This window comes from Zonotrichia albicollis, chromosome 19 (assembly GCF_047830755.1).
Source record: "Zonotrichia albicollis isolate bZonAlb1 chromosome 19, bZonAlb1.hap1, whole genome shotgun sequence".
NCBI lineage: Eukaryota > Metazoa > Chordata > Aves > Passeriformes > Passerellidae > Zonotrichia > Zonotrichia albicollis.
The window spans coordinates 10,864,087-10,887,486 of record NC_133837.1 but is presented as its reverse complement, the minus strand read 5'-3'; the positions used below and the strand labels follow the sequence as shown (position 1 = coordinate 10,887,486).

Genomic DNA, 23,400 nt, shown 5'->3' with positions numbered 1-23,400 from the left:
ACATATTCGGATATATTGGGTTCTAAAAGATCCAAATATATTTTGACTAATATTTAAGATACTACCTTAAGAAATACTGAGTGGAAGGAGATGGATGCAATTGTGCAATAATAACAAATCAGAAATCTTTTACTAGCAAAGAGAGTCAGGAATTTGAATTAACATCAAAATCATGTATTATGGCATCCACATCTGGATATCACTTTACTGCCTAAATCCAAAACTTCTCTGAGAGCCAGTTGGTTTCTGTAAAAATGTATTTCTCTCTTTGAAAGGAAATAATAATTGGAAGGTCTTACAGGAAGCCACCCAATACCAATAGAGGAAATTGCAATCTGTTCCTCAATGTTAGTTTAAATCAATGTTATATTTAGCAAAGGCTGCTTTTTAATGATAGTATTTTCAGTAGATTTTACTACACTGAGTCTCCTGAAAGGCTTGTATTACATTAAGAATTGCTTTGTTTGTAGAATGTTTCTTTAATCATCCCTCAAGGTCTTCAGCTTACCCTAGGTTGGATGTTGTTCCCCATCTCCAGGACATCCAGGATTACATTTTCACCAAAAATCCTTTTTTTTTTTTGCCCCAGGCTAATAAAAAGCAAAGTATTTCTGCATATGCTTGCCTAGAAATATGTGTGGTTCTTAAAAATACAAAGTGATCAAATATTAAAACCACCTTTTTCTGTTTCCAAAAGTACACACAGCATTTTAGCTTCCTAGGAATTTTCTGCCTGGGTATCTGGATTTCAGTAAATTTCCATTAAATCAGTGGTTTCAAAGGAAGATTTTTTTTAAAAGCACAGTATTAATGATACTAAACAAAATTCAAGAACTCCAAGCAAAACAGCTCCTCCAATTTCTTCTCCAAGTTGACAAAATCTTTTAAAACTTTCTCCCAGCACCAGTGCTAAAAACTAAAAACTCCCTGGGACACTGCTCAGAAATCCTGTGCACAATTTCCCTGTGGTTTTTATGGATTTCATTACATTGTGAAGTAATAACATCAAAATGAAGTTTATAATAGATTTACACGCAGAAGGGTTTCATGCCACCTATAATCATTACTGCTCAAAAACTGGCGTTGCCAACAGCTGAATTATTCCACTGCCTCTAAATTAAGAGAATCCAGAAATTCAAGAGTAGAGTTTGCACCAGAAGAAAAATGCTGCTTGAGAGTCTGAACCATGTTTTTCCAACATGTAACTCAAGCAGGCACCATGATAACTTGAATTATTGTGCATTTCTGACTCTGTGAAAGATGATTCCACTGTCACGGGGTTTCTGCAGATCTTGGTGGCCACTGGAAAAGTGAACTACAAACAATTCATGTTCCTGAGTGGTAAAAATTCAGCTGTACCTGAAAATAATGGGATTTACCTGTGCTCCCTTTGCAGAGCCTGGTGATAAAATAACCTACCTGTGGTGTTCTACCTGCATAACAGATTAGAGCCAACATTTTTATAGTTATACCTTTCACAGAGTGATCAGAAAGAAAATTTTTTTCCTCAACAAGCACACAAATAAAGGCAGACATTTTCCTTAAGAAAAAGTAATGATAATTAAAAAATCCTCAACAAGCACACAAATAAAGGCAGACATTTTGCTTAAGAAAAAATAATGATAATTAAAAATCAATGAAAGAAAGGAAAAACATTCTGCAGATGATGAGACAGTAATGACAACCTAAAGCAAGTCATTCCAATATAGAGGACAGTAATAACTGTAACATAATAACAATGGATTTCCAACATTTAAAAACTTCCATGGTATCTTTTAGGCACAAAAAATATGTAAACTGTAGGAGCTGATTTTTCCATGAGGTTTTACATTTAATAATGTAATACTTTGGTACGACTGAATGTCTTTAAAAAGGAAAATAAAAGGAATTTTATTATTCTATACAACTTCTCACGAGTTGTTTTTGGTGTCAAAAAGGTGACAGTTTCAAAATTTTCCCATTGCTCTTTACTACTCTGAGAAGAAAAAATGTTTAAAAGCCAATTCTGCTCACTTCTACAGGTGGGATTCTCTGCAGCCACCTTGAGTCAAGGTGTCAAAGCAGCAAGAACACAACGTGGCTATTCAGTCCCTTAAAACAATGAGAAAGGCCAAAGAATGGAATTCTGAAGCAAAATATGTGTGAAAAAATATAATAAAATATGTATAAAAGTACAGACAACATACACTTTATTCATTTAACATTCAGCACAGACTTTGCTTGTATTTTGCAGTGGAAGTTAAGGACAAATTTTCCTTCAATGCAGCCTTAAACATGAAAGCTGGGAAGGTTTGTGCACACACTCTCCTATTTTTCACCTTTCCTCTCTTTCAAGCCCTGAAAGCACAGCAGAAAGCTGCTGGAAACACACTAAAACATCAGGGCCAGTCCAAAAAGAAAGAGAACAGGAAAGATTCAAGTATTTGACTGACATGGATGGATCAGATTTGCCAAATCCAGGCATGGGATCAGCCAGAGGAGAGGGAGCCTGAGTCATCAGCTCCATCAGAGCTTTGGGTGAGCTCTGTGTCAACAGGAACCAGCACTCAGAACTTTGCATTACCCTCACCCAGGCAGCAGCAGCAGCCCTGCAGTGCCCACATTACCTTGATTGCTCTGTCATTATCTGTCATCAGCTGCTGCTTCTCATCCTCCAACTTCTGCGCAGCTTCCTGGAGCCGCTGCTGCACCGCCAGCTGCTGCTGGCTGCTCTCCTGGCTCAGGAAGGAAATGGTGGCCTTCAGCTCAGCTATCTCCTGAAAGGAAAGCAGCATGTTAAAGCTCTCCTCAATAAAATACACAGATTTTGCATATTTTTTTAAATATAAACATGGCAATGGGAAGCTCTGCTGTGCGAGGTGGGTGTTTGAAATTAAAACGCTGCGCACGAGCGGGGCTTGGAGCTCCAGGCAGAGAAAAGGAGCAGAGCAAGGCTGGAAATGACAAGAAGCGCTGGACACAAAATATTTGGAAGTGTTTTCCACTGTGACATTCCAAAATATTTACTCATGAGAACAAAGCACATCTGTGATCTCCAAACTGGAGCCTGCTCCATGTCTTCCATGCCTGTGAGTTTACACTGGGGGGCTGCTGCTCCTTTTCCAGGGGGGTATTTTACACCTTGATCCTGCTGAGAACAAAAACACCCACATTCACACACTGGGCTGAAATTTCAACCTGACAGTGACATTTCTGAGCTGCTGAAAGGAGCAGATTTTGCTGAGCAACACAGTGAGGACCTGACTCCACATCCAGACCTTTTAGGTGATTCACTCGTCATCTGTTGAATTGTATTTGTTTTACCTTTTTCATCACTGGGGAAAGTCATAACTAACCCTGATCCTTTAGGCATATTTACAGAATTTTAAACTGACATGTCATCACCCAGCAAAGCACTCAGACATGTGGGAGAGTCACTGACTTTAATGTATATATTCAAGCTCAAGGTTAAGCTGCTGTAGCAGCACATTATAGAATAATTCTAAAAGCACTTCAGCACACAGGCAGTTCAGGGAGAGACTACCAGAGTGCTTAGACTTTGCTAGACTTCCTCATTGGCAAAGAAAAATTTATCTATGTTAATTACATTACATGGTTATTTAGGAAAAAAATAAGTTTAAAAAAACCTAATAATAGGCCAGGACTAGTATAAGAAGAACTGTGCTACAAATGAAGGCACTGAAATCACTGGAAAAGGGGAAAAAGCCTAATTAAAACTCTGTAGTAAACTTATTTTTCTTTACCTACTTGAAAAGCCCAGGAAGTAACCCAGATTATGTGTAAAACCTCCCTTTGTATTTCTGCATTGCTTTTCTAAAAAAGAAATACCTATTTCAAAAGATAATACCCATCAAAAAGAAGGGTTTTTGAGACCAATATGCCAAAGTTTAGAGATTATCTGGATAGGGTGCAACTCTTTAGCCAGGATTAAGCAGTGTCTCTGGGTTTGCAGTTCAGGTAATTGTTTAGAAGACAGACAATTTGCAGAAATGTGGTTTTACCAGGTGTGTAATGCACAGGAGAAAGCAGAAGAAAGCAATGGATTATGTAAATTATTAAGATAACAACTTGACCTCATGCAAAACGACATCATTTTGAGTATGTCTCATTTTGTCATTTTAGAAAGAAAACAAAGCAGCAACTCCTCAGTATAACACAAACCTGAGATTTAAAGCTTTTACTGGGCCGAGAGCCTGGTCTAGCACAGGAGTTCTGAAATCCAAGCAAGGAAATTTCAGCAGAAATTGATGAAGAAAGATCTGCTTTGTGCAGTACTTTTCAGAGCAAAAAATTTCTATTTACTTTGTATAAACTTCAGAGGAAATTTCTTGAAATATCTTCTCTGTGTGGGTGTTAAAAGTGAATGTTCCAAGAGGCCACAGAGAGAAAGATTGGACAGATGTTGTCAGCAAGGCGACCACAAGAAAAGTTGCAATCCACCAATTATTAACAGTGAGCTACAAAAAAAACCCCAAAGCCAAGCGTGTCCAAGGAACTTGGGGGATTTGATTTAAACCCACACAAGTAAAGAAATTCAGACATCAGGGTGAAATGGTTTTATTGAGCCAAACAGCCCTGACAGATGATGGATGTGTTGTGTCTGCCCCATAAAATGCTGAGGAGCTGGGCCCAGCTCCTGCCAGTGAAATGGCCCAGCTACAGCAAAGCCACCTTAATACAAAACATGTCCCCAAACCTTGAGACTGCTCCGCAGGTAAATAAATATTATATGACATAATAAATTTGATCAGTCTGACAAAATTTATTACGACATTCAGGTTAAAAAGTTCTTACCTTGCCCTACACTACCTACATGCTCCTGTGCAACAATTAAAGCAATTTCCGTCGTCCTTAGCTTAAAAATTCAGAAATGCTTCAATTATTCCAACTGTCCTTAACAAATGGACCAAGAAGCATTTTTGTGTTGATATTGGATTGAGTCTGGTATGGAGAGGCTGCCTTGATTCCACTCACATGTGGGTGACAATGACAAAAGGTAAAATAGAGGTAGCAATGGAAGGGATCTCTTCTTTCAGGACTGATGTGGATTAAATGTTACTTTTTGAGCTTTAATAATTTCCTGCTTTTCAGGTTCAGATGGAAAGATGATAAAAGAAGAGGTTGATTTTTTTTTTTTGTTGTGTCTTTCCTTCTTTATAAATAAGGCTCTCAAAAATTACTAATTTTAAATTACTGACAAGGTATTTAGGACAGAGAATATTCTCTCAAATTTACCACAGAATCCTGGAATTGGTGAGGGTGGAATGGACCAGTTTAAGGAATTATCACCCAGAGCTGGTTGCTCAGGATCAGCCCAGTCAGGTTTTAAGTATCTCCAAGAATGGAGACTCTGCAACTTCTCTGTATGCAAATGAATGTGTAAAAATACAGGTTAGATTTTAGAAATAGAATACAAGACATATTTACCAAAGATTCGGATAAAGCAGTGTGAAAAAAGTGACAGCCAATAAATGTCACAATTGAGTCACAATTTTGGACAAGTGTTACAGAGAATAAGACTCAAAGCAGATGAAAAGCTGAAATCAAGAGTTTTAAATATTTTGAAGTGTTGGTAAAACAGTAAAGTTTGCAGTTTCTTGTAATTGTCTCACTGATCATTTCTGTCTAGATTAGAGGCTGCTAAACCCTTCCTTGTAGTGTTTTTATTGATTTTTAAAATGCTATTATTGGACTGCTGGCTGCAAACACACATTGCAGAGCAAGGCAAACACTCTGCTAGGGCTGGGAGCAATGAGGAGAATGACACCTCCACACAAATCCTTGTGGCAATTTTTTTCTTATTAAAAGCTTAACTTCTGGTTGCATCTCCATCATTTTTCACACTTCAGTACTACCTGTCAGTCAAACTGAAAGCTGAAGTATGTAAAAATCATCCAGCCTTACCATTTTTAAGCATATATGTAAATTCAACACTCATTTCATCTTTTGAGTTCTCTGAAGAGCAAAAACTCAAGTCAAAACCAGTTCTGCTTCCAGGACACTGACATTCCTCAAGGTGCTGTTTTGGGCAGAAATGCAGAACTGGTGGGGATCAATGATAAAGATGAAGAAACCTTGGGTGACACCACCTTAAACAGAAATGCAAGTGCTGGCTGTGCAATGATTCTGTGAGATGTGATGGAGCACCTCACCTTCCTTCCCACAGGCTGAAGGAGGATTTGGTCCTCTGAGGTCCTCAGGAAATGATGATGGAGATGAAAAAGATGAAATTCAGAACTCAAAAAACCCCACCTCTATTTTCCAGCTTAATGTTCTGTATTTTTTGTGACAGTGGTCACAGGGGTTTTCAGGATGAGGGAAGAGACGAAAATGTTGACTCTATGTTCAGAAGGCGTGATTTATTGTTTTATGATATATATTACATTTTAACTATCCTAAAGAATAGAAGGAAAAGTTTCATCTCAGAGGACTAGCTAAGAATAGAAAAGAATGATAACAAAGGTCTGTGGCTCAGACAGAGAGCGAGCCAGCTCTGCCGTGAGTGGTCACTAATTCTAAACATCCACATGAGGCCAATCACAGATGCACCTGTTGCATTCCACAGCAGCAGGTAATTGTTATTTGCATTTTGTCTCTGAGGGCTCTCAGCTTCTCAGGAGGGGAAAAAAATCCTAAGAAAGGATTTTCATAAAAAGATTTCTGCGACAGTTTTCCAGTTAAAATCCACAAGAAGACACCGGATGTTTGATTCAGCAATTCAACGTGACTTCTCTTGGTTGTCAACCCAACTTTTCACCGAGCTCCCAGGTGGAACAGGTTCACCTGAGCTCCCAGCCACCTACCTGCGTGGACCTGGCCAGTTTGAGGGTGAACTCCTCCTCCGCCTGCTTCAGCCGCCTGTTGGCCTGGAACACACACAGGGGAGAGCCCCGTTAGCTCCCACACGGGACGTGCACAGACACTTTGCCACCCTGGCACCTCCTCCTCCTCCTCCTCCTCCTCCTCGTGCCCATCGCCGAGCGCCGGCCCCGCGCCAGCCCCAACGCCCTTCTGTGGCAGCCAGCAAACCGCCTTTGATCTCGGGCCAACTATTCATGGCTTGAAAGAGGGGAGAAATTGTACCTCTGCTGCCAATTATTAGAAAAACATAAAGGGTTCTGCGGGTTAAAAAAAAAAAAAGGAAAAAGAAAAGGAGAGAATGAGAGCGTGTGCGTGGGGCAGGGGAAGGAGGCAACACACGTAAACGAGTTTATCAGGATGAGTTTGTTTCTGAGCAGAGGGGGGAAAATGAGGAGAAAATCCCAGGCAATGTAACATGGGGGACACAGCTTCAGCTCTAGTTCTGTGTCTGCAACACTCCTTTGCCCCATTGCTCGTCCCTTCCTAGGGAATTACACGGAAAGGTGGGAATTACACTGAAAATCCACCCACGATGTAGTGTGGACACACAGCTCTTTCCTTACCCCAGCTTTTTTATCACATCTCAAAGCTAAAGAATAAACCAATATATGGCTTATACAAACAAGGAATAAAGAATAAAACAAGGATAAGGAACAAATAATAAGAAGAATAAAGAAGAATAAGAATAATCAAAAATTAAGAATAAAACAAGGCTGCTTGGTCAAATCACAATCAAACCAGCAAATATTTCTATAACCTCAGGAAAAATACCCCTTAACGGGGTTTATCCCCCCTCAAATAATTTAATTTCAGAAATAATTTTATAATAGTGATATTAATTAAAAAATAAATGCAATTTCATTTCAGGAGAGAAACCTGATTTGTATTTTTCTTGCAGAAACCAGCCCAGCCCCACCACGCTGTCCTCAGGTGAACTGCTCGGCGCTCTCGCCTCCTTGGCTCTCAAACTTGAGGACAGGTGTCTAAGACAAATATTTTCTTAGGGGGGACAGAACATCACACAGCTGAGTTCTGAAGCAAATTTAAGCTGATTAAGTTTTCAAAACCTATCTGACCTCCTGCTCAAACCTTTGATCTGTCGCCCTTGGTTTTACGGCACCGCATCCAGCGCCAAACGCCGGCTCCCGCCAGCCCCTCTTTGGGGGAACCAAAAAACCCCCCAGGGGCCCCCAAAGCCTCTGAACCCTGCATGGATCCAGCTCAGGCTCCATTTCTGCAGACTCCAGGGATTTCAGGCAGGCAAAGAGCCTTATTGATTTTGCTGGGCTATAAATCGAGGAGCTTAGAGCCGCGGATCGTCATGGTAGGGCTGGAATCATCCTCGGCAATCCGGGCAGCTCTGTAAGGTGCAGCTCAGCCTAAGAATATTACAGCCAGTTCAAAGTAATCCCAAACTTTACATGAAATTGCAATTTCAGATCCTCAATCCCTTCAAATTCCAAAATTATGAAACATATGGATGTCTCCATCTGTTTGTTGGCACTAAGGAATCTGCTAAAAAAAGTTGGCAAAACCAACTATCAAATTTTTGCATCATTTTTGAGATGACATTATGGCTTGGTTTTGTTATAAACAGAGATAATGGCAATACACATTGGCTTGAACCAGCATCTAGAAGAATTCGGAGCACGAGACAAATTAAATTTCACTTTTTCTCCATTTATCACTCAAAAGTGAACCACAAACACTGTAAGGGCCCATGGTGGGGGTGCATAAATAAAAGGAGTGGTGACACGGCCCCAGCTGTCCCAGGGAGCTCTGTCCATGCTCTGTTTCTCCTTGTACTCGGGCTGACCCACGTTAACACTCGTTCCATTGTACTGCAGCCCAGTTTCAGATGATGTTTTACCACCACTGCATGTCATAAAGTGACTGAAACTGCCAGTTTATCTTTAGAGAAAAAAGTAAAAAAATAAATTACAGCAATAGCATAAATTACTGTTAGTCCCAGAAAGGGAGAGGGACTCGTCAGCAAGGCCCTGCACAGATCACGTTACAGCTGCTCTCGCTCAACTTGCCTGGGGTAAAAGTCCTCATCTTTCATAGAAGCAGCTTTATAACCTCCTGAACCCACAGATGAAATCCCAATAAATAATAAAGAACCACTCATGAGTTCCATAAACAAATTAGAATTTGTTTGTTCACACTGAGTAGAATCGGGCTGACCTCTGAGAGACAGGACAGAGGTGATCCAAAAGAAAGATGCTCTGAATTTCATTATTGTTTTACTCTTTTGTTCCTAACTAAAGGCAAAGAATGGATATCCTACCAGTTTACTAAAAAGGAATTGCAACATTTTATTTTATAATGCCTTTAACAACTTCCAGTTAGCAAAATATTTTTAAGTTTTGTCTCCCAGTCGCCAACAAACCACAAATTCTTGCATTTTCTTCCAGTCCCAAACATTTGAGGCGTCTGAATTTCAGGGGTACTGAGTTCCCAAAGCTTGCCCTGGAGACAGCACAAGCACAGCTCTGTGGGCTCTGGTTGACTAAAACTGGTTATATTGGCCCTGTGGCACAAAAAACACCATGTGGCACTATGGACATTCCCTGCCAGTACCCCAAAGGGTCTTACAGGAATGCTGCAAAGGGGCTTCTCACAAGGGCATGCAGTGACAGGAACAGGGGAATGGTTTCCCACTGATGGAGGGCAGGGTTGGATGGGATTTTGGGGAATTTTTCCCTGGCACAGGTGCCCAGAGCAGCCGTGGCTGCCCCTGGATCCCTGAGGTGCCCAAGGCCAGGCTGACACTGGGGCTGGAGCACCTGGACAGTGGAAGTGTCCCTGCCACGGCAGGGGTGGGATGGGATGAGCTTTAAGGTCCCTCCAACCCAAACCATTCCGTAATCCTGTGGCTCCTGCTGACTTCAGCTCTTCCCTGGGGTCTGTAACACCCAGCAGCTCTTGCATCATCGCCAACCACACCAGCAGCTCTGATGAAGGCACAGACCCAAATTTACAGCACTGAAAAGATCCAACTCGTGGGGCTGCCTGGGCACCCTCTTTTCCACTGCCATCTTTTAACTGCACAAATATGAAGCTTCTCCTTTCTCAAAACCTGCAACTAAAACTAATTTAGTACCTCTTTACACAGGCTGCTGCTTTGCAACCAAGGGAGACACAAACCACCTTCCCTGGGGCCCTGCTATGCACAGAAAATGCCTTTTTACTCTTTTTTGTTTTAAGGAATGAGTAAATACACACAGAGCTGTGTACAGGGAACATCAGGGGGGATTTATACCACGTTTATCCAGATAAATGAGAAGGTTCACACTGGCCTGGTGCACACACACAGAAGTTTCCTGGGCTCCTTCTGTTCCAGCTGGCTGCTGGGTGCACGTGCTGGAGCAAGCACGAGCTGTTTCTGAATTATTTTAAGGGCATTCCCTCCCTTTCAGGTTAGCTGCTATTTCAGAAACATAATGAATAAGAATCCAAGTGGAAGGTGAACATTTGGAGGGTCAGCCAGTGTTCATTAAAGTCAAGCTCTTTTTATAGCAATGGGCAGCACTGCAAATAGAGTTAATGGTCTGAAACCAGTTTTGTGTGTGTGAGAGGTGGCTGCTGAAATTCCCACTTGGCAGAGGCTTGTCAGAAATATCAACTGGAATATCCATTTTTGTAATGAAAAAGATTTAAATTGGATAAGCAGCAGAGGAATTCCACTGATTCAAAAACTAACTCCTGTTTAGTTTCACGCAGTTAATACATATTTTAGCTAAAATTAGCTGATTATGATGATTTTACATGCAGTTATTTTATATTACAGAGGACTTTTGCATTAAAAAGATTATGCCCTTGCTGCAGTTAATTGGTTTTAAAAACCAACTGTAATTCTTTAACAAGCCTTAAAGCATCATATTGTGGTTGCTGAGCAAAACTGCATGGACTTCAACAAAACATTTCATGTAAAAATTAAAACAAAAAAAAAAAAAAAAAAAAAATTAAAACAAAAAATTTAAATTATTAAATTATTATTTAAATTATATCCAGATGTGGTGTCTGAACTAATGGATGCTCTTCCCATTTTCCTTTCTCCTCTCATGGAACAGAACAGCATCAGTAAAAGAGCCCAGGATCTATGACAGGACCACATCACAAAGCACACCATGTCCTACCCTAAATCTGTGCATTGGGTAAGATACTGGGGGAAAATCCTTCCCTGTGGGGTGGCACTGGGGGAGCTTTAAGGCCCCTTCCAACCCCAACAATCAGAATTTAATTATGAGTTTGGCAGTGCTGACTTTATGGTTGGACTCCATGACCTCAGAGATCTTTTCCAACCTGAGTAATTCCATATTTCTCTATCTTCCAGCTTTGGAAAGAGCTCTCATAACTAGATTTTTATAGATATATATATATACACACACACAACACCATATTCACTGATAGAGAAGCAGCAGATTAAAGAACTTTTTCTGTTTAGGGTAGTAGATATGAAAGAATCATTTTTCAAAATGCCTGCAACTAGCTAAAAGTGGCCATCCATAAGCTGATCCTCCATAATTAGTTAGATAAAAGTGTAAGCAAACTTAAAAAAAAAAAAAAAAAGAAGAAGAAAAAAAAGGAGGAAAAAAAAATCAAAGGGTGGGGGAAGAAGAAGAAAGAAAACTTGCTCCAGGGAAGAAGCAACTGTTCTCTGATGTGCAGCAAGGAATTTAACATCAAAGAACTAATGTAAATGGGGCCCATTTACCTCAAAAAACAACACACCACTCCACATTCTGGAATATTTCTATTTTAAGTTTGACAGCATTATGCTTTGTACCAAAATTCAAGATTGTGTAATTTGATAGATGTCAGGAGAAAATGACCTTCAGAATGGTTAATGGTGGCAATCTTTGTTATTAAGTATGTTAAAACTCTCTGTACAATATCTGTTTAAACTTCAGAGATCAGCAGATCACCTTTAAAGTTCATCTGATTGTACATAAAAATTCCATTTTGACTCAAAGCCTGAAACATGCATTTTCCTTATGTGCCTCTAACACTGACAGGGGGTGACTTCCCACACCAAACTCCTGCTCTTTCTCCTGCTCTCCCCACCAATCAGACAGAAATGAAAGCTGGATCTCTGCTCAGCAGTGAAAATAGCACACACAGCTCAAATATGTAATCTGAACCACCCAAAAGACCATTAAAAATAGTTGAATAGCCAAAATGATGTTAACAGAATAATTAGTCAAGTACCAAATGACTTCAAGGGTTTTGAAAATGAATGATAGAAATCCCAAAATCCTATTAATATTCTATTTTACATTTTCACTTTTGGAGGTCTACAAATCTTTTCCTTTTTATTTTTTTATTCATTAAACATACATCTTTAGGAGAAAAAAACTCTCTCATTCATGTGTGAAGTACTTTTCATTGGGAAAAACCCAAGAATGAATAGAAATGCCTTTGACAGTACCTGCACAGAGAATTTGCCTTTCTGCAGCACATTGCAGTTCTGGGCTCAATGGGGGCCCACTGAGAAGCTGCTTCTGCAAACTGTGCCTTAGGAAACCTCCAAATTCCAGATTTATCATTTAAACCAACAGAGCATTTCTAATAATTCTGAAATTATGCAGAGGAATTAAATACAGGCATTTTGAACTCACCCAGAAATTCTTCTGTGGGACTCCAGCTGATGCCCAGGTTACACCAGCCTTGCACCAGGACACAATTAATTATTACCTTCATCTAAATGGAATTAATAGGCACCTAAACATTCCCCAGCATCACTAATGCTGATTTCAGTCAATATTGCTGTCAGCCAGGCACATTATTTCAAACAACCTGGCCTGAAACACCAGCCTTGCATACAAGACAAAATTTAAAGATTTAAAACCAGATTAACAGCCTGGGTTTGCCACATGCAATTGTTTAATGCTTGAACTACCCTTTGCAGAAGACAACACTGGTGAGTTGCAGCCCAGAGAGGGCTGGCAGAGAATTGTGGTTTAATCTGAGGTTCCGGGACATTTTACCAAAAGATTGTTGGGTGTGATAAGCTCTGGGCTGGGGTCATGGACAGCACAGGCAAAGATGGCTGATTTTTGTTAGATTTACTCTCATCAATCATCTGTGAGATGACATTGGTGGAATCAGTGCGGTGTTTTGTGGTGACAGAGATTCCTGCAAATGAAGAGATTCAAATGATCATCACAGATGTCACTGTTCTCATCTGCCATCCATCACACTGGGCAGCTGGGGTTGAGGTTTCTCATTATCTTCCCATTTCACCAATTTTGGGGTCAGGTTTTATATTTATGGTACAATTCTTCCCACAGCTCCACATTCCAACAAGACTGAGCAAACCTGGTGAAGATGGGGAGACTGCACCCTCTCCACTTCAGAGTCCTTAAATCACATTCCTGGATCACCATTTTAATATTTCCTGCTTTTCCATCCAACCAAACAAAGATGGTTATTTAAACTGAGTTTAAGGTGTTATATCAAAAGTGCTGGCAGGTTCTTTTTTCAGAGTTTGAACAAAGAAAATGTGCAGCCAGCAGGAATTATTTGAGTTTTGACAAGCTGCCTTTATCCCTGAGCAATGCAGGCACCTCACTCCTCCCGCGAGTGACATGAGATGCTCTCCCCCACTCTGACATGAAGAAGTTTCCAGAATCACTCAGGCAAAGCCATTTCTGGTACCCCCAGCCAAAGCACGAGGGGACAGGCTGGGAAGCATCTCTGAAGATGTTTCACATCAAATCAAAGCTAAAGCTTCCTCCATGCACAGAAGGCAACAGTCCCAAGATGTGACACCGATCCATGACTTGACTCAGTTAAAGACTATTTAATTTAGCTTTACAAAACTTGATTCTTTCTGAAATTGGAGATTTCTGAGACCCAGGCATTTTATAATTATTTATCAGCTAAATTCACACACCTTGATTTTTGCCAAGGAGAGACTTTAGGGCTCCTGAAAGAATTATAAAGGGATAAGAATGAAGTCTTTAGATTTTGCATTGTCTTAAGTTGAACTTTGTGGCAAGAACAAGCATTTATTAAGAAGACAACGAGTAGAAAAACATTCTGTGTGTGTATCATTTTAAGGCAGAATCTTTGCTATTAAATGGAAGAAGAAGTGGGAACAAAGCACAAACTGTACCCCTGAATTAACTTGCTATCAATAAATTAACTCAGTATCACAAAATTAACTCAGTGTTTGAAGTTACATCGTTAGACAAGAGCCCAACAAAAGTTAAGCTTCTACAGTTGGAATGACAGACACTGAAAATACAACCATATCCCCCAACAAATCTGTGATCTGAAGCCATCAGAGCTCCTTAGCAAGATTATGTTGGATTAATTTTTGTATTTTAAATATGACAAAGCTTCCCCAAAAGAGAGACAACTTCCCGGAGCCAGAGCGCGTCACCGAGCCGAGCAGAAACTTCCCAAGTCCAGCAAAGGCCAATTAAAAAGAAAATGGAATATATTGCTCCATCATCAAAGCAATTAAAAACATAAATAAGGCATTGCAAGACTCTTAACATTCCCAATGTTTAATTATTTATCTGTTCTCTGTCCTGCAGCTGTAGGTCAGAATTAACTCCTCTGAACTAAATACAGGAGAACTCTTTTGGGGATTTGTACCTTATTCATTTTCAAGCAAACATTTAAATTCATTTCAAATTCACACAAGAACTGCAACAGTTTCACCTAAATCAGATTTTCTACAAGTTAAACACCCCTCCTACACTCAGATGTGATTGTGAAACTACTTTGATCTCTCTTCCCAAATTTATTGCTCTGTGTAATCCATGACAAAATATAATGTGATTTACTGTATCTCTATATGACAGCCCAGCAGCTGACAGAACTTAATAATTCAGCATAAGAAAAAAACCCTTCTGGCACCAAAATATACAAACCATAATTGAGGCACTTTAGTATCATGTTACAATGAAGCACATACAGACTGATCATAAGAACTTCAAAACAATTAGAATTCTTTCTCACCCATTTAATGAAGGTGGGTTTTACTCCATGACACATTCTGCAGCTGTAAGCAAGTCATTTTGGAGCACTTTTCTTTCTTCATATTAATGACTCTGAAGGACTAATAACATTGTTTTACCCCTTCCCTATTTCCCAAACACTCCTTCTCCAAAACGAAGAAGACGAAAAAGCCACCTGCAGCTTTTCTCTATTATAATGATATGAAGAAAGAGCAAATGAGTGTAAACAATGTCTTCAAAATGTGCCAAAATTAAAAACACAATTATTACATTTTACATTAATTTGGTTTTGATCACCGAGCATTTTTCCTAAACAAAGCTATTTAGAAATCTGGTTTATTTTGCTGTACTGACCTAAGCAGGGATGTGATGCCCACGTTCCATGGGGCACCTTGTGCTGACTCTGGGGTTTGGGGGACTTGAGAAAGTTTTTGCGCAAAGGATGCACAAAGATCACCCCAGAAACTTCCAAGCAAAGTAAGAATGGGGAGCTCATGGATACAGGAGGATTTTCTACTTCTAATTCCAAGGAACAAACACCAGTTACTGCTGTTTGCACAACCAAAACCACGGGGGAGCCCCAGTGAAACCAGCAGGGACTGGGATCCAGGAGCAGGGAATCCTTCCTGTCACACCTGACCAGGAACCTCACTCCAGAATTCTCAACAAATCTAAGAATTAATTGAAAATAAAAGAATAAAAAATAAAAATCCACCAGTAATCTCATGTTGCAGTCAGCACCACACTGGAAAATAGCCAATGTTTTCCAAATATTATCAAGTACCCAGGAATGCGAGGATAAATACAATTAGATAAATAAATTAGATAAAAATTGACCTACAAGCAGTCAGCCTTTTCCAAGACACAAGGTATTGGGCAAAAATACCTTGGTATTGGTACCAAGGTAATGATTCAATTGGGCTTTTAAAACTATTTAATAAAGTTGAAATAATAAGCAATTGTGTATTACAAGATAAAGCTGGTGTGTTACAGGTTGTTTGGAGAGTGAAGAAAGGCTCGGGAAACGATTGAAAAAAATAATTAAAACAGCTGTTCTGCCACTGGCAAAACCTCAGCATTCACCTTATCCACCATGGCCAGGACTTTGTGAGTCTTGATCTGGAGGATAAAGCTGGAAGTTCTGGGATGGAGAAGAGGCAGCGTGTGCCCAGGCGCTGCAGAACGGGAGCGGTGTTTGGGCACACACTCGAAAAAGAAAGAGGAGACAGAGACAACAAAAAACCCCACCTGTGAATGCTTCTTCAACAGAAACTTCAGATGAATTCCAGTTGGTTAAAAACCCAGTAAACCCTAAAAAACCCAAGCAAACTTCTTCAACAACTACCCAGCTATCATTGATATGACAGGACATGAGTGAAGTGTGCTGAAAGATGGGCCACATGATTGAGCTTTAATTTTAATCACATCAGTCCTTGCCCTGATGAAAGCCATCTTTTTAATTCCATATTTTGTCATAATTTATCATTTAGCTCTTGTCTGGTTCTCGTTTCTTAACAGCATTGCTTCAATCATTTTCATTTTCGACCCTGTGGTGCTGTTTGTGAATGCCAGTACTGGTGCTTGACATTAATGAAGATATTAAAAAGTGAGCCTGTTGCTCATGGGTGCACAGTTTTTTTTCCCCACAGTGACAGTTATACCAACTTCTCCTGGCTCCTAACTCTGGAACCAGATTTATGAATAAGCTGATGAGCAGAAATCTCATTTGTTGTTTTCTGGATTGCTTTTTCAGAGTTTTTATTTTTATTTAAAGGAGATAGGAGCAGTGTAACTCTGTGAATAACTGCAGCTCTTGCCTTGAAACATCTCCAGTAGGGAGAGTGCCATAAATTCTGTTTAGTCCTATTTGAGTGAAATATCCCTGAGATGATTCTACCATCTTCTTCTTCATGTTTGGCTCTGTTGATTGAAGACTCTTCCAAATGGCTCCCCTGAGGGATGATGCAATTCCTGTCACCATGTTCCTGGTCCACCATCATTCCACTTTTTCTTTGCAGGAATAAGAAGGAGCAGTGCAAAAAGGGACACACTACAGAGGAAACTGCTTTTAAAAGCATTTGTGGAAAGGTACTGTCAAAACAGATTAAATAATCCTCATTCTTTGTGCTAATATACATTAAAAATATTTCTTCTTTGTGAAATACATTTCTTCTTGATCTTTTGGCATCATGTTTTGCTTTTACTTGATCTTTTGGCACCACATTTCTGGTTTTGCTAGATTTTCTCCAACAAAGCCAAATGTACTACACTCCTTTTTATTAATATTAGTGGGTGAATCACTATGGCTGTGTCAGAAATGTTCAAGAACCAAATGTAATTTAATGTACACGGGCTCTACAAAACCAAACCAATAAAAATATTACTGCTCTGGAACAGAGAGATAATATCAGAGACAATAGCTCTTGGATTATAATGAAAAAAAATTAGGAGACTTGGGAAACATCCAACTCTTCTTGGTAAGAATTGGAGGCTCTTTAAATTATTCATAGCTGGGGCCTAAGCTAAATAATTGATGTAATAGACTCAAAACAAGTTTTAAAAAATGGCACATCTTCAACTGGTGGGGGTCCTGCTTGCATTCAGCAAGGACACAAACAGGTCTGCATTACAATTAGACACAATTTAATGAGACCATTACCCTTGGGAGGAATACACATCCACATTTATGGCTGACCTATTTGCCCCCATGTAAATAACCCAGGAATCACTGCAGTGAGTGTGAAAACCCATCACAAACAAAGTTATCTGCAGCAAGTGTGGCTTCAGTCTCCACGTTAATGAAGTGAAAGGTGTCAGATCAAAGGTCCCACCACAGCCAGTTCTCAGAAGGTCTTAGGGACAAAGATGGAACCACTTTTGGTGCTAATGAAATGTGGAGGTGGCAGAGAAGAAGCAGAGCTGGCGAGACAGGACTCAGAAATGGGAACTCATGGAAGGCACAAGATGATTTTACTTTAGGAGGAGAATTAACTGCTTAGGGGTAACTCAGTACTTTTAATCAAGTATCTCTTGGAGCATCTTTCATCTCAGAAGATGTCATATTCCTTCCCTTCATCTTCTATCTCTCTTTGCCAGTGCTGAACAGTGTGCCATCATCTGCAACAGTGCCAGAACAGATACTGTGAATCACAGATATTCCTGCATATGCAGCATGAAAATATGCCCAGGGAGCTGCATCCAACTGGGCAGCCCTAGGGCTGTGCTGGGTGAGGAATTAACCCAGCAGCACTGAGCCTGATGCTAAAGCAGGGACTGAAATGTTCCCCAGGGCACATTATCAGTACCTTATTTGCAAATTAGAAGCAAGAAGTTGCTCAGAAAATAAGTACCCATCTATAGGATCCTGTCTGAAGAGTTTTGCCCCATTACAAAAACATTATATTGCAACTAAATTGTTATATAGAATAATTATTCCTAATTAAGCAAGTGGTCACTTGGAGAGTGACCCGAATTTAAGGCCCCCAAGTATCTGAGTTTTATGTGGACTTCACTCCAGATACACACACAGATACGCCTAAACTGTGAAACTCAGCTTCCCATTCGATTTTTAAGCAATCTTCACAGAATTGCCACCAAAAAAAAGTAAATTTAGAGAACTAATTATTCTCCCATATTGCCCTAAATTTCCAGGTAATAAGATTTGGTAGAAAATATTTTCAAAAACAAATTTTAAGGCTCATGATGCAATTAAAATGCTTTTTCCCCCCTCTTGAATAAAATCATCTTCATCAAGGTTCTGTGCACTAGGCCAAGATTTGATACAAGATACAGGTGGAGTGATTGTACCAGGTAAAAACTGTAAACATCAGGTTTGATTTAGAATCACAGAAATCTCGGAGTATAACTAACATAAACATCATTGAAGTCTACAAGCAGGATCTGCAGGGCTCTGGCCAGGTTTTGTGTCACTTTGGTGTCCCATCTCTCCAGAGGGAATCACTTCACAGCTCCCTTCCATCAGAAGCAGCCCCAAAAATAAAGTGTTTAACTCAGTTTTGGGGGTTTTTTGACTACAGATTTGTCCTAGAATCAAATTTCATGTGTGTTCAGTACAGTCAATACACAAAAATGTAAATTACTTCTCCACAAGAAAAGCAGCACTGACAGAGAATTAGATCTTCCTGGAACCTGCATGAACCTTGAACAGAATGAGTCAAAATATCTATTTAAATATAGAAGAGAAGTCAATAAAAAGCTAAATGTTGAAAATTATTTAGAGAGGAAAAAAAAACCCCATCATCATCTTCTCCCGCTCCAGTTTACTCATGTGTGCTGCTCAAAGGGAGCTTTTTTATGAGATATTTTCAGCGTTCCAAGGTTGCTTCCTTTGAGCATTGTTAGCCTGTCCACTGCTCTGCTTGCTGAATGTTCATTTCCTCTGCCAAGAAAATCCCACAGAACCTCACAAACAGCGCCAAGCCCCACATCTGCACACACTCAGACTTTGTCTCCTGCTCTCAGTCATTGCTGGCAAAGCTGGAGCTGCTCCAAGCTTTGTGCACCTGGCTCAGGAGAGCCCCAAGTGCTGCTGGAGCACACCTGGCCCTGCCCAAAGCAGCCAGAGCAGGGCTGTGAGCTCCAAACACCCAACAACCATGGCATGGCTTGGGTTGGGATGGACCTTAAAGCCCATCCAGTGCCACCTCTGCCATGGCAGGGACACCTCCCACTGTCCCAGGTGCTCCAACCCTGTCCAACCTGGCCTTGGGCACTGCCAGAAGCAGCCACAGCTTCCCTGGGCACCCTGTGCCCCCCTCCCCTCCTTGCAGAAAAATGATCCTAAAACCTCTGTCAGCTCAACCAGGTATGAACAAAAAATGCTGAAAACACCTCAGTATCTTACAGGGGCAAAGCAGGAAAAAAGGTGCACAATCCTCACAGTGTCCCAGCAATCTCCAGCAGACACCAACCCCAAAGTGCTAAGGAAGTGCTCAGGAATTAATAAGCAATAAACAATCTCCCATTTCTGGCAAAGCTAGAACTGCTCCAAACTTTGTGCACTCCACTGCACCTGGCTCAGGAGAGCCCCAAGTGCTGCTGGAGCACACCTGGAGCACACCTGGCCCTGCCCAAAAGCAGGGCTGTGAGCTCCAAACACCCAACAATCATGGCATGGTTTGGGTTGGAGGGACCTTAAAGCTCATCCAGTGCCACCTCTGCCATGGCAGGGACACCTCCCACTGTCCCAGGTGCTCCAACCCTGTCCAACCTGGCCTTGGGCACTTCCAGAAGCAGCCACAGCTTCCCTGGGCACCCTGTGCCCCCGTACCCTCCTTGCAGAAAAATGATCCTAAAACCTCTGTCAGCTTAACCAGGAATGAACAAAAAATGCTGAAAACACCTCAGTATCTTACAGGGGCAAAGCAGGAAAAAGGTGCACAATCCTCACAGTGCCCCAGGAATCTCCAGCAGACACCAACCCCAAAGTGCTAAGGAAGTGCTCAGGAATTAATAAACAATAAACAATCTCCCATTCTTGGCAAAGCTAGAACTGCTCCAAACTTTGTGCACTCCACTGCACCTGGCTCAGGAGAGCCCCAAGTGCTGCTGGAGCACACCTGGAGCACACCTGGCCCTGCCCAAAGCAGCCAAAGCAGGGCTGTGAGCTCCAAACACCCAACAATCACGGCATGGTTTGGGTTGGAGGGACCTTAAAGCCCTTCCAGTGCCACCTCTGCCATGGCAGGGACACCTCCCACTGTCCCAGGTGCTCCAACCCTGTCCAACCTGGCCTTGGGCACTGCCAGAATCCAGGGGCAGCCACAGCTCTCTCACCACCCTCCTAATGGGGCAAAACAGCTTGCAGAAAAATGATCCTAAAAATTCTATCAGTTCAACCAGGTAGGTACCAAAAAATGCTGAAAACACATCAGTATCTTACAGGGGCAAAGCAAGAAAAAGATGGCACAATTCTCACAGTGTCCCAGCAATCTCCAGCAGACACCAACCCCAAAGTGCTAAGGAAGTGCTCAGGAATTAATAAACAATAAACAATCTTCCATTCTTGGCAAAGCTAGAACTGCTCCAAGCTTTGTGCTTTCCACTGCACCTGGCTCAGGAGAGCCCCAAGTGCTGCTGGAGCACACCTGGAGCACACCTGGCCCTGCCCAAAGCAGCCAGAGCAGGGCTGTGAGCTCCAAACACCCAACAATCATGGCATGGCTTGGGCTGTGAGGGACCTTAAAGCCCATCCAGTGCCACCTCTGCCATGGCAGGGACACCTCCCACTGTCCCAGGTGCTCCAACCCTGTCCAACCTGGCCTTGGGCACTTTCAGAAGCAGCCACAGCTTCCCTGGGCACCCTGTGCCCCCGTACCCTCCTTGCAGAAAAATGATCCTAAAACCTCTGTCAGCTCAACCAGGTATGAACAAAAAATGCTGAAAACACCTCAGTATCTTACAGGGGCAAAGCAGGAAAAAAGGTGCACAATCCTCACAGTGTCCCAGCAATCTCCAGCAGACACCAACCCCAAAGTGCTAAGGAAGTGCTCAGGAATTAATAAACAATAAACAATCTCCCATTCCTGGCAAAGCTAGAACTGCTCCAAACTTTGTGCACTCCACTGCACCTGGCTCAGGAGAGCCCCAAGTGCTGCTGGAGCACACCTGGAGCACACCTGGCCCTGCCCAAAGCAGCCAGAGCAGGGCTGTGAGCTCCAAACACTCAACAATCATGGTTTGGGTTGGGATGGACCTTAAAGCCCATCCAGTGCCACCTCTGCCATGGCAGGGACACCTCCCACTGTCCCAGGTGCTCCAACCCTGTCCAACCTGGCCTTGGGCACTGCCAGGGATGCAGGGGCAGCCACAGCTGCTCTCACCACCAAACACCTTGCAGAAAAATGATGCTAAAAATTCTATCAGTTCAACCAGGTATGTACCAAAAAATGCTGAAAACACATCAGTGTCTTACAGGGGCAAAGCAAGAAAAAGATGGCACAATTCTCACAGTGTCCCAGCAATCTCCAGCAGACACCAACCCCAAAGTGCTAAGCCAGTGCTCAGGAATTGACACCACAATAAATGTCCCAGCCTTACAGACGGGATTTTGAAGCAACAGAAAATTAAAGAGCTCAATAAATCATGTGTCCCTAAATGTCAAAAAGATGTCTACAACCACCAACAAATATTTAAATATTCAGTGGGCCTGTAATGAATGTTCCTTCCCCTGTCTCTGCCCCTCACTCTTCTCCTTCTCATCCCCACAGCAGCAGGAGGGCAATGCCTGAGGAATCCTGGATCTTCTTCACCCATTTACAGTTCTGTTTTTCTTGTCACTGAAGTATGAATCATTTCTTTTCTATTTCCTCATGTTCATGTTAACAACAGTCCACAATGACACAAAGCAATCCACGCAGAAATTAACATTATTCCCAGAGCAGATCACAGAGGAATGAGATCCCTCACTTGAGAATGGAGTGACCTTCAGAAAATCTGGCCAGTCAGATGTTCCACGCCTAAACTGTGAATTTCAGCTTCCCATTGGATTTTTAAGCAATCTTCACAGAATTGGCACAAAAAAAAAGCACATTTAGAGAACAATTTTTTCTCTCATATTGCCCTAAATTTCCAGGTAACAACAACTGGTAGAAAATATCTTCAAAAACAAATTTCCAGGCTCATGATGCAATTAAGATGGTTTTTTCCCCCTCTTGGATAAGATCATCTTCAGCAAGGTTCTGTGGACTAGGACCAAGATTTGAACTAAATTAGCTGAAACTGCTACTTTTGAGCTTTGAATGGAGTTTGTCCTCAAAGCTGCTTCAAGTTTTGGATTTTGTGGCCAATTTCCACAGTTCTACAATTGCAAGACAGGAATGAAACAGAATGGGGAATGGAGATTTGAAGGTAATGCCAGGTATTTTCACATGTCTGTGAAAGACTTTTCAACAGAGACACTTTTTTCTTTTCCCCTCCTATCTTTTACTCAACATGTGCTCTTCAGATTAGGGTAAAAATAGGGAAGTAGGTTAAAGAAAAAAATTACAATAGCAGTTAATATAGCTTAAAATTAGCAAATTTTTTGAAAAATAGAAAAAAACCCAACAAATTAAAGAAAACCAGTATTTCTGACAGAAATGACAATTCAAGACTATTAGAGATATTGGCCTATGAAGGATTATTGGTAACTTTAATTTGAGGATGTAAAGAAGTTAACTTTTCTTTTGCTATACTACACATGTAAAAAAAGATCAAAGAAAGAAAAGAATTGAGATTCAAATTCCATTTTTAAGCAAAAATGACAATGTCTTCCTGAGTTAAAATTAATCCTTTAATGATGAATTTCAAAGGTTTAAATACTTTCTGTGACCTTGGCTTTAAATAATTATGCCAAGCAGAGCTTTCCTTACATTCAGAACAGATTCTGAATTGTTGATCACAGCCATTTTAATGGCTTCAGGCTGGCTGATTTCCAACATAATCCTCCGAATGCTCTTTAAAATTACAGACCAAGAACCTGACGCAGGTAAATGAAATGTCACTTGCACAAAGGCTGCTCAAACACCCCATGCAGATTGTTAATTTGTGCCACTGCACATCC

At 41.1% G+C, this 23,400-nt stretch overlaps 1 protein-coding gene across 5 annotated transcripts in view; it reads right to left on the bottom strand.

The window, feature by feature from the left end:
* The window catches only part of CEP112 (centrosomal protein 112), a 199,014-nt gene that overhangs the window by 71,780 nt on the left and 103,834 nt on the right, over positions 1–23,400 (bottom strand). For 4 of the 5 annotated variants that reach the window (XM_074555133.1, XM_074555132.1, XM_014272662.3 and 1 more), the window contains exons 22-23: positions 6,804–6,866; positions 2,607–2,756 (exon numbers count right to left, since the gene is read on the bottom strand). In XM_074555133.1, coding sequence (XP_074411234.1) covers positions 2,607–2,756; positions 6,804–6,866 — 213 coding nt within the window. Of the gene's footprint in view, positions 1–2,606; positions 2,757–6,803; positions 6,867–15,739; positions 17,955–23,400 lie in introns of those variants that run through there. The other variant, XM_074555134.1, reaches the window with a different exon arrangement.